Source organism: Rhinoraja longicauda, chromosome 3, assembly GCF_053455715.1.
Source record: "Rhinoraja longicauda isolate Sanriku21f chromosome 3, sRhiLon1.1, whole genome shotgun sequence".
In the NCBI taxonomy this organism is placed as follows: Eukaryota; Metazoa; Chordata; class Chondrichthyes; order Rajiformes; family Arhynchobatidae; genus Rhinoraja; species Rhinoraja longicauda.
Genome location: NC_135955.1, coordinates 52,616,857 through 52,631,279, shown reverse-complemented (window position 1 = coordinate 52,631,279; position 14,423 = coordinate 52,616,857). Strand labels below are relative to the sequence as shown.

The 14,423-nt window shown below is 36.6% G+C and overlaps 2 protein-coding genes across 8 annotated transcripts in view; one reads left to right on the top strand and one right to left on the bottom strand.

Annotated features, from left to right (window-relative positions):
* The first annotated feature begins 658 nt into the window (after window positions 1-658).
* s1pr3b (sphingosine-1-phosphate receptor 3b) lies at window positions 659-7,473 on the top strand. 2 transcript variants are annotated; one of them, XM_078396973.1, is made up of 2 exons: window positions 659-1,220; window positions 2,820-7,473. In XM_078396973.1, the coding sequence occupies exon 2, from the start codon at window positions 2,831-2,833 to the stop codon at window positions 3,938-3,940; it is 1,110 nt and encodes a 369-aa protein (XP_078253099.1). In that variant the 5' UTR covers window positions 659-1,220; window positions 2,820-2,830; the 3' UTR covers window positions 3,941-7,473. The 2 variants fall into 2 exon arrangements, with proteins under 2 accessions (XP_078253099.1, XP_078253098.1); XM_078396972.1 differs by having other exon boundaries at window positions 2,693-7,473.
* Window positions 7,474-12,057: 4,584 nt separating this feature from the next.
* Window positions 12,058-14,423, bottom strand: part of shc3 (SHC (Src homology 2 domain containing) transforming protein 3) — a 104,131-nt gene continuing 101,765 nt past the window's right edge. For all 6 annotated transcript variants that reach the window (XM_078396128.1, XM_078396127.1, XM_078396125.1 and 3 more), the window contains one exon: window positions 12,058-13,841. In XM_078396128.1, the coding sequence (XP_078252254.1) occupies window positions 13,713-13,841 (129 nt within the window). In that variant the 3' untranslated portion in view covers window positions 12,058-13,712. The remainder of the gene's footprint in view (window positions 13,842-14,423) is intronic.

Below are 14,423 nucleotides of genomic sequence, written 5' to 3'. Positions count from 1 at the left end.
TGGCCTCATTCTGCTCCTCTCTTATGACCTTATGTTCAGCTGAATTCATCATGGGCACAGTTTACGTCTGGATTCCCAGATGCAGTCAGGCTGTTTTCTTTTTGGCAATTTAAATTTCAAGTGTGAGTTCATAAAGCATTTGGATGAGAGTGTCAAGCTGCAAACCAATGCTCGTCCAAGTAAATGGCAGGACCAGAAAACCTAAGATTTCTGATGTACGATATGAATAAAACATTAAGAACCCAATGATGTCATCATCTTCATTCAACACAAATGTTTTTTTGTCTTTAAGTTATCTCATGCTCATACCGCAAAATTATTTTAAGGGAAATACCAATTTTATAAAATCAGACATTCCACCTTTTTACTTCCAGGAATTATTTCTGAATAATTTGTTCCTCATGCTTTCTCTTTCCTTCCTAATTTCCATGTTTAGCTCGCGCAGAGAACTTTCCTGCCCTTGTGCATCTTTCTCTCAGTTCTTTCAAATCTAGAGCCTCCCTCAATAGCACATCACACATGAAAAAGTGCCAAGAACTGCCTTCTGTGGGCGGGATCAGTTGTCAATTCAGTGACTGGCCCTCTCGAAAGACCAGGCAGAAATGATTATAATGCAGAACCTGAGATTACTCACTCAGTCCGAGAGTGATTATGTAAACTGAAGCAAGCTGTGGGAGCTGAACAACTGACTTTTGCAAGGACTAGCTACAAAGAATATGGCCAGAAAGTTTGAAACATAATACTGCCAAAAAGTACAGAGGAAACTGCAACAGGCCGCTGAAGAGAACAAGCAGTTAGTGGCATTAACAAAGGATCTAGCAATGAAGAATGTAATTTGAGTGTATTTGATATATTAATCTGAAGAAGGTGTGATTGTGAATTTATTTGGCACCTTGAGCCTAGAACAATCAATTTGATGAAGCAGAAACATTCCTATTGGAAGGATTGGAATATCGTACAAACTTTTTCCAGAAATTGCTTGTGACTTCCGATGTGGAGTTTTGATGAAGTGTACCTGAATGGTAAAATGAGGAGAGTGTTTGTGAATTTAACACAAGAAGAAAAGAAGAAATTCAGCCGAAGAAAGCAATGAAATTTTAACTCAGAACAAAACCATTAACAAGAAGTCTTCATAAAGAAATGAGCAGCAAGTCTCACTCTCCCACCTGAGGCTTTGACTTGTTAGACGTAAAGTACAAAAACTGAAAATGATGTGAAAGGTGAGTTTTCACTCTGAGACTTGTCCTATTATTCATTATTTTAATTATTTATTGCCACTCAGTTCATTTAAGAAAACAATCTTAACAATGTATATATGAGTAATAACGTAATTGTTACTTGTATATTGAGTGTCCATAAAGTTGTAAATCAGAATTTTCCAATGGCGAAAAATTAAATACATAGATTAAATCTTAACACATAATTCGAATTTTCCTTAAACTTATAGAGGGACAAATTTATCTTTGATAACCAGTACTAAACACAGTGAATACTATCAGTCACTAATTGAATTCACCTCCTCATAATCACTCCTATTAAAGAATCAAATATGCAGATATAAATATAGTTGGCGATTAATATATATTTTGCATGCTCACAGTGTAATATAATGTTCTGACCACACAAAACCCCAAATGGAGGGTTGCGGTCTGACAGGAATCCATTTACTGAGTGTGATTTTCATTTCTATCACTATATTGGCTTCTACACATAATAGGGACAACTGCTTGGTAAATACTCATAATTTAAATAAGGTATTTCCAATTAATTTTTACTCTGCATGGCAAGAAATTAATAAGAGTGGACCGTTAAAAAGAATCTTACTTTATAATTCTTTTTTATTTAAATTAATAACCTGTGTGTTCCCTTATTCTAGTGAGGTTTAATTGCTAACTGAATAAATGGACAATCATCTATATAATAACCATCTTGATTTGCAAAGTAGAGTCAACTATCCATGCAAAGTCCTTACTTCAACATCATATTTTCATGGTTAGGAATTTACTGGAGTAAAAAATAAACTGCAGGGGAATTCAGTTGGTCAGACTGAAGCAGGATCCCAACCAGAAATGTTTATCCATTTCCATCCACATATGCTGCCGGATCCGCTGAGTTCTTCCAGCATTTAGTTTTTTACTCAAGATTCCTGCATCTGCAGTCTCTATGTCTCTTGGAATTTACTAGGGCTGAATTAATACATTTTAACATTCCACCAAAAATATATAAAATAAAGAATCTGACCATTGCTGTTAAGAAGGTTTTTATATGGAACAGCTGTTACAAGTTAGTTGTAAAATGTGTGACCATAGCCAAAGTAAAAAATGTTAATTTCATAATATCCTTTTATTTCCAAGATTTCATGCATTAATCATTCATTTCCTGCATAGTTTCCAAGTCCATTGGGAATTTTCTATATATATAGTTTAGAAATCCATTTCCAAAATAGCTTTTGAGCTGTCAAATTGAAATGCATTAGACATTTAGAAAGTTCCCTTTGCTCTAAAAGCATATTATCTAAATGTGCCTTGTATATTATTTAAAAGGAGATTGATTAGAAATCCTTGATCCTTTTGCCCAGATTGATAGGTGCTTGTTCATATAAACACGTTTTTCCTGAAATTAGACTATATATTGATAAACATTATGTTCGTTCACACAGATTTTAAAATTTCATACCTCTTCTTGATCATAGCAAGTGAGAAAATCGTCTGGAGGATTCCTTCTGGCTGACAGCATCAATAATGGCACAAAGCCTCCATCTAGTGGGCAAGTTCTAACACTACAAGTACACTTCAACACCATTATGTCTTTAATTGCAGTTCCAACTGAAATGGTCAATGGCTGTGTCAAAACAGAGCTCATTGAGCGCCACTATAATTACACTGGGAAGTTCAACAAAAGGGGGAAAACCACTGATGGCATGGACCTAACTACGGTGGCCTTTCTGATCATCTGCAGCTTCATCGTGCTTGAAAACCTCATGGTTCTCCTGGCCATTTGGAAAAACAACAAATTCCATAACCGCATGTACTATTTCATTGGTAATCTAGCCCTGTCTGATTTGCTGGCAGGAATAGCCTACAAAGTGAATATCCTCATGTCTGGGAAGAAGACATATGGACTCACACCAACAGTATGGTTCATAAGGGAAGGAAGCATGTTTGTAGCATTGGGAGCTTCCACCTTCAGTTTACTGGCGATAGCAATTGAGAGGCACATGACTATGATAAAGATGAGACCCTACGATTCTAGTAAAAACCACAGAGTGTTTCTGCTCATTGGTGCCTGTTGGCTGATCGCCATTTTATTTGGTGCTTTGCCTATCCTTGGTTGGAATTGTATCTGCAATTTTCCAGACTGCTCCACAGTCCTGCCCCTCTATTCCAAGCATTATATTTTCTTCAGTATAGGCATCTTTAGTGCAATTTTGCTGGCCATTGTAATACTTTATGCTCGTATTTATATATTGGTTAAGTCAAGTAGCCGCAAAGTCGCAAACAGAAAATTCACAAAAAACAATTCAGAAAGATCCATGGCTCTGCTGAGGACAGTGGTAATTGTTGTGGGGGTTTTCATTGCATGCTGGTCCCCACTTTTCATTCTATTGCTCCTTGATGTGGCTTGCAAACCAAACAAGTGTAGCATACTGTATCAGGAAGATTGGTTCATTGCAATTGCAGTCCTCAATTCTGGCATGAATCCCATCATTTACACGCTGGCCAGTAAAGAGATGCGTCGGGCTTTCTTCCGTCTCCTTTGTGGCTGCTTGGCCAATGCTAATGTTTCCAAGACCTTGCCAATTCAGTCAACAGCAGATAATAGCAAAAGCAAGTCTAATGGCGGTAATATGCAGAAACCAAAAGGAGAGCCCATAGAAATCAGTAATCATTTAAACGAAATCAAAACTATGAACTTATCAACTCCCAAAGGAGATTTGTGACTATTGATTGCTAATCTATGTTACAATACAGTATTATTTTCTCGTTAATAAGCTTATAACATTATTTTTATAACCTTTTAATTCCTTGTATGAAAGATCTGTCCTTTCTTTAGCTCTGAACTTTGAAAAAGAATGCCCACCACAGAATCCTGATATCTGCCACTAAAATCACAAACCAAAGTTGTCTACAAAGTATTCACACATCATATAATGTACAAAGGACTTTTATCGACTTTTTGCATAAAGTGCTATGAAAGTTCTATGGTAACCATTTCAGTTGCAGTGAAAATATTAATATTAATCCAGAAATTCATTAAAAAAAATTAATATAAATTGGTATCTTCTTTGTAAAGACAATTAAACTTGAATTTTTATGTGGCTATCTGTCCATTTTTCCCCCATCGTGTAATTTCATGGATTCCACTGAATTCAAACCTATATAGTTTTTGACACCAGTTTTTAAACCCTTTTGCAAAGATCTACAGTGCCCTGAGTTACACTAAGCAACTATACACTACTTCCAACAATAGCATGGGAAAACCTCTGTCCTGAGATCATATGAAGCTTTACAGAATTAAAAAAAACATTGAACTATCAGTAAATCTGCATGGAATGCATTTTCTGTCCATATGTTGTTCCTCTGTGAACATCCAGCACCCTCATATTAATTCCATCTGTGCTCCTTGTTTGTTCACTAATGCTTGCAATATAAAGCATGTGCAAATTCAGTATGTCAAATATTAACATCAGATCGTAATCAAGTAAGACATAGGATTCTTAACCATTTTTGGTTGAAAGATCACTTAAATAAGATTGGGAATCATAGAAATCCCTTTAAATTTTTCATACTATATCATACGCATAATATGAAAGTTAAATATAGATAGTATTTTAAAAGTATTTAAAAATATATTCCCTCTAATATAAATCCTCTACAATCGAGTGTGGGGTTTTAAATTTCTTCCCAAAGCCAAACTCCATTCAAAGCTTCATAAGCATCAATCATATATTTACAGAATGAAATAGGCAAAAAGCCATACCTCTCCTTACATACAAAAATATTTGACCCGATTTCCTATGTATATAATGACAAATATTTAATTAACATTAATTGCCTGTCATTTCATTCGAGTAAACCTCATTAAATGAAAAAAAAAATAGAACTGTGGAAAAAATTAAAACCTTTCCAGCTTAATAAAAAATTTAATAAAACAAGATTAATACTCTTGTACACAACAGTTGCTTCAAATGCTATGTTATCATATATTGGCAAATCCTTGTGGCAAAGGAATTTAAAAAAATAGTTCAATGGGAATTAAATAATACAGTTGCATGGGGCATTTCGAAAATATTGAGGAATGGGACTAAAAAAAATGTTGACAATTCGGTTTAATTTGGGAAACTTTCAAAGAGATGGAGTATTGCCTCCATGCTGCTGAATTCTGTGATTCTATGCAAACTGAGCTGCCATTCACTGCAAAGTGCTTTACTACTGCTAATGGCAACATCTGACCCAGCTTTTTGAAAATGCAAGCCTGAGATTTTATAAAAGTTTCACGACAGCCCATACATGTTCTTCTGGTGGAATTGATAGAAGTGCTTTGCCTTTTCTCTGACATCCCAGTAACACCCTGACTGAATGTATATTAGTTTTGCACAATTATGACTATTTTAAAGATATCTTTGGTTGACATACAACACAAGAGAAATACAGTTAGATGGATAAAATCACGTTGAGAAAATAGAATTAGTAAATGACATACAATTATAAGTTTGTTACTGCCTGCCTTAAATGAATAAATGGAATTCTATAGTGTAATATGATGCATTTATTCTCAAGAATAAATGTTTTTGCCTTTAGGATCAGTATATGAAGAACGGTATTGAAAATAGGTGTGTTTATTTGTATTTCATGTACATTTTATTACGTATTTAGAATTATCTCCTAAAATCTACCCACAGTTTTCCATTTCTTACAAATTTACAACTGATTGAAAAATGCATTAACAAGATTTCAATGAAGTTATATTTGCAAAATTAAGCTACATGCCTAGATAATATATGACTTCAAGAAGTGTCAATCAATCAATCTATAAGCATGAGGATTTACTTTATTTGTAAGCACCCTGTTTTGTTGAAAACTGATGTTCACTAAGAGATGGTACTGTAACTTCCCACAGTGAATGTTCCATGATAATCATTACATGTGTGTAAAATTAACTAAGAGATGCATGTGTACTTCATTAAGAATATACTATATGTCAAAAAATGTTTTTGATGAGTTCAGTTTTAATCTGTGTCCTATATCATCCATGTTGAAAAGATCTCACAAGACCACCAGGTAGAAACACATACCTGGCACTTCTTTCTCCCTTTATTATTTTATTTATCCAAAAGGTTCAAAATTCCTTCCCCCCACATCACACATCACACAATTTTACTGCTTTCTAAATAATTATAACTTTTTTTTACAACAAGATTCCATTTGGATTTCCTTTCCATGCATTAAGCACTTTTATTTAATGGGGAATAACCTCCTAATAATGTTGCTCTGTGTTCTTTTAATTAATTTTAACTAGTTTCTCTTGTCATCTCATCTTGATGTTGTCTGAAGATCTAGACATATTTTTTGCATGTCTAATACTGTCTTTTATAAAATCGCCTTTAAGTTACATTTTAAGGCTAAATGGATATACATTCCTTTTTTACACAATGGATCAGCCTCTCCAGTAATGTATTTGAATTTCTCATTGACACCTCAAGCTGGGACTCGAGGCAAAGTATTCAATATGACAATAAAACAAAAAAAACTGCAGATGCTGAAAATCTAAAATAAAATTTGAAAATGCTTTGAACATAGAAAAGGCAACATCTTTATTTGGTGTGTTGGGCTTGGTATCAACATTGTTCATTTCACCATGGTTTTCTCCGAGTTCTACCCTTCCACATTGGTTATTCAGTTAAGCATGCTAATATTTATGTTGTTCTGCACTGACTAAGACAAGGTCATTATAACTGCAACCTTCCTTTTAGTTTCATTTTCATAGCATTTGTGGAATAATTCATTTTCTTCTGAGCAATATTTACATGGAGTTTAATTGGTCCACATATTTATTTTACCCAGCTCAATTTATGGCCACTGAATTACCAGTGTAGATTAGATTGATACTTTCCAGGTCAGCATCAGTTGTAAATCAGTTTTTAGATTTGTCTGTTAATGTAAGTTAGAGTTTATAGGTATTCAAACAACAGTTCTCCAATAATATCTTCCCAAATACCTCCTCTCCTTTTCCCCTCCCAAAACCATTACAATGTAATTTCTGGGACACAAAGGGCACCTAACTTACAACCTATTAATCTGCCAGCAATATCTTCTATTCAATGCGTGTAATGTAATTATATTATTGATGGTAGCAATGTGCATGTGATTACAACTCTTTTTTTACAAAATGGCTTTTAATATTTAAGAAATAATCGTGTAAATTGCAAGGTAATTGTAGGAAATTATACAAAAGTATGCCATTAACAAGTGCTATAAGTGAACCATGCTTGTATTTGTGTATAAAAATGCTAGTGTACAAATTATGTGCTCTAGCTTTTAAAATAAAGTTATGTATTTTGTGTTATTTGAAATCAGATATTACTTCAAAGCTTGAATAATCTTTTGCAACATACGTGTGTGCATTGTATTAATAGTAAACATACATTTTAAGGATGGCACGGTGGCGCAGCGGTAAAGTTGCTGCCTTACAGCGAATGCAGCGCCAGAGTTCGATCCCGACTGCGGGTGCTGTCTGTACTGATTTTTAACGTTCTCCCCGTGACCTGCGTGGGTTTTCTCTGAGATCTTCAGTTTCCTCCCACACTCCAAAGACGTACAGGTATGTAGGTCAATTGGCTTAGTAAATGTAAAAATTGTCCCTAGTGGGTATAGGATAGTGTTAATGTGTGGGGATCATTGGTCGGCGCGGACCCAATGGGCCAAAAGGGCCTGTTTCCGTGCTGTATCTCTAAACTAAACTAAACTAAAGCTGCATGTTTGATAAATAATAAAACACTTAAGTGCAAGATAAATTTAAAAAATACTTTGTAAACCTGATTGCTGAATTTCAATGATGTTGGGCTTTAATGGAATCAAATTGCAGATATGGAGTAGGATTCAGAAACACTTAAAAAATCTATTTTTGGGTTTATGGGCATTGCTGATAAAGCTTCCAAAGAAAGATCTTGGTGGCCCTGGGAGGTGGACTGGAGCTGGGCTGTCTCATATCTGGTAGGAAATCCAAACATATGTTCAGCACTTCACAGCCATCTGTGAGATGCTGTGGGCCCCACTGGCAATGGTGGTGGGAATGTTTGCTGAGAGTTCTGCCGCTATATTCTCTTCTTGACCTCATCCAAAAGGACATGAAGATCTTCCTTGCCTTGCTGTCAAAACAGTTCTGGGGAGGAATCTGTATTTCACAAGACAGAGATGGTGGCATCCAGCCCATCGAGCCTTTGCCAGCTCTCAGAACAATTCCATTCATCCCATTTCTCCACAACCCATTCATTCCCATGTGGATGATTTGCCACTCGCTCAGGTAAGCTTGACTGAGTCATCCCATGGGCTAGATGTTCTGCACTGGTGCTTCCAATAGTTTCATTGTCTTTGCAAAGATGAGACAAGAATTGTTATCCTTTTAACATAAACCTCAACCTTTTTGTTAGAAACAATTAAAAACATGTTTTGATTTAAATAAATACAATTTATTTATTCAAAGATGAGATGTCAACTTGTTAAACCTGGTGAGTTTACGATAAGTTGATGGTATTAGAAAATAGACACTGGGCTTATACTGCAGGCTTACCTGCATGCATTGAGCCCACTGCACCACGAACCACACATACCATTCAAGGCAACACTTCCAGAATTCATACCGAACATTCATGTCGGTAAGATGTGTAGGAAAATAACTGCAGATGCTGGTTCAAATTGAAGGTAGACACAAAATGCTGGAGTAACTCAGCGGGTCAGGCAGCATCTCAGGAGAGAAGGAATGGGTGACATTTCGGGTCGAGACCCTTCTTCAGACTGATGTCAGGTGAAGGGGCAGGACAAAGATAGGATGTAGTAGGAGACAGGAAGACCGTGGGAGAGCTGGGAAGGGGGAGGGGAAAGAGAGGGACATAGGAACTATCTGAAGTTGGAAAAGTTAATGTTCATACTGCTGGGGTGTAAACTGCCCAAGCAAAATATGAGATGCTATTCGTCTAATTTGCGCTGGACCTCACTATGACAATGCTCCCTCAAACAGTAGCCTTCACATCCACATCCCTGAGATACTACACACTGACAAAACCATTCAAATATTAGTCACATCACTCACATAGTGCATCATGCTCATCAACACACTTCCTCTTGCAAGAAAGAATTGCTGGAGGCAGCAAGGAGTTGACAAAGGCAAGAGCACCAACATCACTTCATTCCCCCATCCACCCATTACTTTCAGTGGAAATGTTGGTGATGATGTTTACAATGGAAATGGTCACAGCTGAAACCTTGACCTGTGGCTGAGTTCATCAAAGAACATGACAGTATTCACACAGAGTCAGAGGGTCATAGAGTGTGCAAACAGGCCCTTCGGCCCAACTTGCCCATGCTGGCCAACGTCCCAGTTACACTAGTCCAACCTGCCCGCACTTGGTCCATATCCCTCCACACCTGTCCTATCCATGTAGCTGTCTAACTGTTTCTTAAATTTTTGGATAATCCCTGCCTCAACTACCTCCTCTGGCAGTTTGTTCCATACACCTAACACCCTTTGTGTGAAAATGTTACCTCTCAGATTCCAATTAAATCTTTTTCTCTTCACCTTAAACCTATGTCCTCTGGTCCTCAATTCACCTATTCTGGGCAAAGGCTCTACCCAATCTATACCCCTCACGATGTTATACACCTCAACAAGATCACCCTTCATCCTCCTGTGCTCCATGGAATAGCGCCCCAGCCTACTCAACCTCTCCCTATAGCTCAGACCCTCCAGCCCTGGCAACATCCTAGTAAATTTTCCCTATACCCTTTACAACATCTTTAACAACATCTTAACAACATCTTTCCTATAACATGATGCCCAGAACTAAACACAATACTCCAAATGCAGCCTTGCCAACGTCTTATACAACTGCAACATGACCTCCCAACTTCTATACTCAATACTCTGACTGATGAAGCCCAATGTGCCAAAGGCCTTTTTGGCCACCCTATCTACCTGCAATTCCACCTTCAAGGAGCCTCCTAGATCCCTCTGCTCCACAACACTCCCCAGAGCCCTACCAGTAACTGTGTAGGTCCAGCCCATGTTCGACTTCCCAAAATGCAACACCTCACATTTTTCTGTATTAAATTCCATCAACCATTCCTCAGCCTACCTGGCCAATCGATCAAGATCCTGCTGCAATTTTTCACAACCATCCTCACTATCTGCAAAACCACCCACTTTTGTATCATCAGCAAACTTGCTAATCTTGCCATGTATGTTCTCATCCAACTCATTGATATAGATGACAAACAGTAACGGGCCCAGCACCGAATCCTGAGGTACATCACTAGTCACAGGCCTCCAGTCCAAGAAGCAACCTTCCACCATCACCCTCTGCTTTCTTCCATGAAGCCAATTTTCTATCCATTCAGCCATCTCTCCTTAGATCCCATGCGATCTAACCTTCCACAGCAGCCTACCACGCGGAACCTTGTCGAATATATATTTCTTCCTCATACATCATGCTTCCACCTTAGTCTGCAGGACCTTTTTCTTAAAAACCTGCATTGGGTTAACTTTATCCCATTTATCTTTCATCACGAACCAAACCACCTGCGCAACCTAGCAAGCTGGTCAATGGTGCCACATCGAGGAGGAGGAGATCATGGATACACAGGGCCATGTGAGTTAACATTCCAAGCTATGTCGAGAGTTTGTGACCTCATACATGGTGAGTCATTGAGCATGAGCAGGCTGCAGCCATAGCAGTAGTTTGCAATGAAATGCTTTGTGTATGGAGGAATCCACCTCCACTTTTGCAGCCCTGACTGCTGCTACTCTTCACAGCAGAGGGTCAGTGGGAAACTTTATCAGCAGACTAATGGAGGAGGCCAATATGCAATGCCTTTGGTCAATGATTTAATTACATACAGAGAAGCCAGCTGATATCTGCACATGACTATAAAGGTTCAGGTTATTCTCATTACGACTTTAGATATTAAATTTCAAGGGTGGTCTGCAACAAATTACATGTATTATTGAAGTATTACAGAAACTTTAACTTGAGTAGTGACAATGGTTCTATAAAGCAAACTCCTGGTAGCATTTTTGAACCCCATTAATGCTAGTCCACTATTGTCCTTGCTGTTGCTCATCCTCCAACCAACCCAGACTGCTGCCATTCTTGATGGGAAGGGAGCATATGAATTGTATTTAAAGGTCCCTGGTGGAAATGCCCCTTCTCCTCTCCTCCACCTTCTCCCTCTTTTTGCATCTTGGCCTGCATGAATATTGTCTCCTCATTCTCCCCAACACACTACACTCCAAGGTTACATAGGTACCATGTCTGGCAGCAATCAAGTACAGCAGAATCAACACAATCTCCTTGTCCTCCTGATACAATATTCATTGTCAATTGTACAAACTCTTAAGAAATTTGGCAGCACCAACAATGGTTCATTCAAACCAATCATCCGTAGAAATACATCAGAAATTAACCCGCAGTAATAGATTATCTCACGAAATCTCAGTAGTATGGGGACAATCTGTGGTGGAACTCACATTTCATACATGTGCATAGGCATAACTTGCCAAATTGGACACAAATCATCATTGGCCAATCATCAGCCAAATATGTCGCTATATTCTATGGCCAAAGATTACAAAAGACAGGAGGTGAAATAGATACACCACATTCCCAACTACTTTTAGTGTTATTTTGAATTTCTACCATTCATGTGTTTTTTTAATCTTTTTTACTCCATGGCCATTGCTTTGTTATGATTCTATTATGGATAATAATGGTTTCTGAGAAAAAAAATATGAATGAAGTCTTTTTAACATGAATTTTATAAAGAAAAACCAAATTACCCCATAATTGTTGTTTTATTGCCAACAGTCATACAATTTTTGTAATAAACAACAGATACAAATGTAAACATAGTTTGGGAAAAAATGTTGCAATTCATTTATATTCAAAACAGCAGCCTTTGAGATACGCATTACTATCTGATCAAAAGGCACATTTTTCATAGCACAGCTAGAAATTTAGTGTTGCCTGAATGAATCTATGAAAAATAATTTTCTTATCTTCAGCAACTGTTTTGGATGTCTTAAAAACGTCGTATTAACCTTCAATCTGCTGAATAAAAATGAACTCTATGCTGTTAGCACAACTAGTATTATAAGAGTTACATATGAAGACAACTTGTATATATCGGATACTGTGCATTAATTTCATGTTTGTGCTAAGCTTGATGGCAGTTTAGTCGATGATTTCTTCTACTTATCAGAGAGTCCATGATTGGTAGCTGTTTATTTGGTATAGTAATATCATGAGAAAAGCCATCTCAACCAATAACAACCACGAGTTTCAGCACTTTTCTTAAATTTTTAACCTTCCAATTGATTTAAATAAAGAACTAATCTACCGCAGGCTTTGTGCGTATTTTATGTTACCTTTAATAAGCTAGTACGATTTGCTGCTATGCAATTATCTTGAAAATTGTTTGGCATCTATTACATCAAAATATTCTGTTACCTACAGTTCACAATCATGAGAAAAACTGTAACATAGCTATTCATTCAACTCACAGAACAAAGTAATTATACAAATTTAAGAATTGTTTTTAAATAACAATTATATTATATTTAAATCTCTGAGAAAACAGCATGTTATCTGCATTCATTTACACAATATGCCAGATAAATTGCCTCATCAATAAAATATTAACTATAGAATCATTTATCGTCAGCTGTATTTAAAATGTACACTATGTTGGTTTCATACCAATATCAGTTTTATCTCTGTGCAAAAGCATTTGGTGCCTCAAAAAAATTAAAATAGTCTGCAGATAAATGAAAACCATTCAAAGTGAAAAATCCATGTAATAACCACTTAGCAGTGGCAGACACTTTGTTATTATGGTTCTCATGTGTTCTTAATTATTTAGATAAAAACATCACATTCATATAACGTTCACATAAATACAACATAAATAGGATTTCACTTACAATTTGTAAGGACAAAATAAACTACACCATCAATTTCAGGTTCATCACCACATAACTTTTGGATTATTTTTCTAAAAGACTGTAGTTCTTTAAAATAGTAGCTGCAATTAAAGTCATTTCAGTTATATGTCTTCCTTTAAACAGTTTAAATATTGTGCTTCTTTTGTAAAATGTTCCATTTGAAGAGATCAAGAAAAAAATCATAAAATATATTTTCTTCATCATGACTGCTAGATGTCAGCATTTAATCTGTACAATAGTAAAGGATTCAATATCTCTTAGAAATATATTGGTTCAAGTTGAAACATAAAACACCTTCACACATCTTTTGGCCAATCCAATCTTCTGCAATATGAATTCAAGTAAAACATCCACTTCTTCTGAACCAGACAACATCATTTCACATAAATCAAACACTTATCACAAGATCTAAAGATCCCTCCTTTTTTCCATTAAATAACAGCCAGAGAATAAGAATTTCCACCAGATTATTAAAATCACATGACTGGCTCTAGCAATCATTGTGTTTTCTCAACCGATTGCTTCAGGCACAGTTCACTTCCAGATGAGACTATTGGCAAATTGTTGTCACGGTGATGGTAGATAAGGTGGCTAATGCTTTCAAACACGTGATCTTTTGTCCGAACCTTTAAGAACACACAAATGTGAAAATGTTAGTGCAGATATGCATCATTGCATTTCCTAGTCATTTCCGAAAAAAAGAACATCTTGAACTTGAATGATTACGACTTTTTGTTTAATTCTGTTTAAAGCTTTTTGGTAAATGAAAAATTGACTTATTTTCATGCAGCATGCAACAATCTTAATAATAGTTCACTGAACAACTATGCAATTGTTATGCAGAACTTTCTTCTTGTAGATAATGGCAAGTTTCTGGAACTCTCTATTCCTGCGAGTTATGGAGGCTAGCTCATTACACATATTTGAAGTAGAGGTAGGTAATTTATTTAAAGTCGAGAGTAGCTCGGCCATAATGCTGCTGAATGGCAAAGCAAGCTTGAGTGGCCCAGTGACCTATACCTGCTCCTATTTTCTTGTGTGCTGGAACAAAGGGAGAAACCATAGACAGAGTGAAACATACAAGTTTACTGGCAGTTTTATTTAAGGTTTGGACTTTCAAGAGAGAGCTAGATAGAGCTCTTAAAAATAATGGAGTCAGGGGGTATGGGGAGAAGGCAGGAACGGGGTACTGATTGTGAATGATCAGC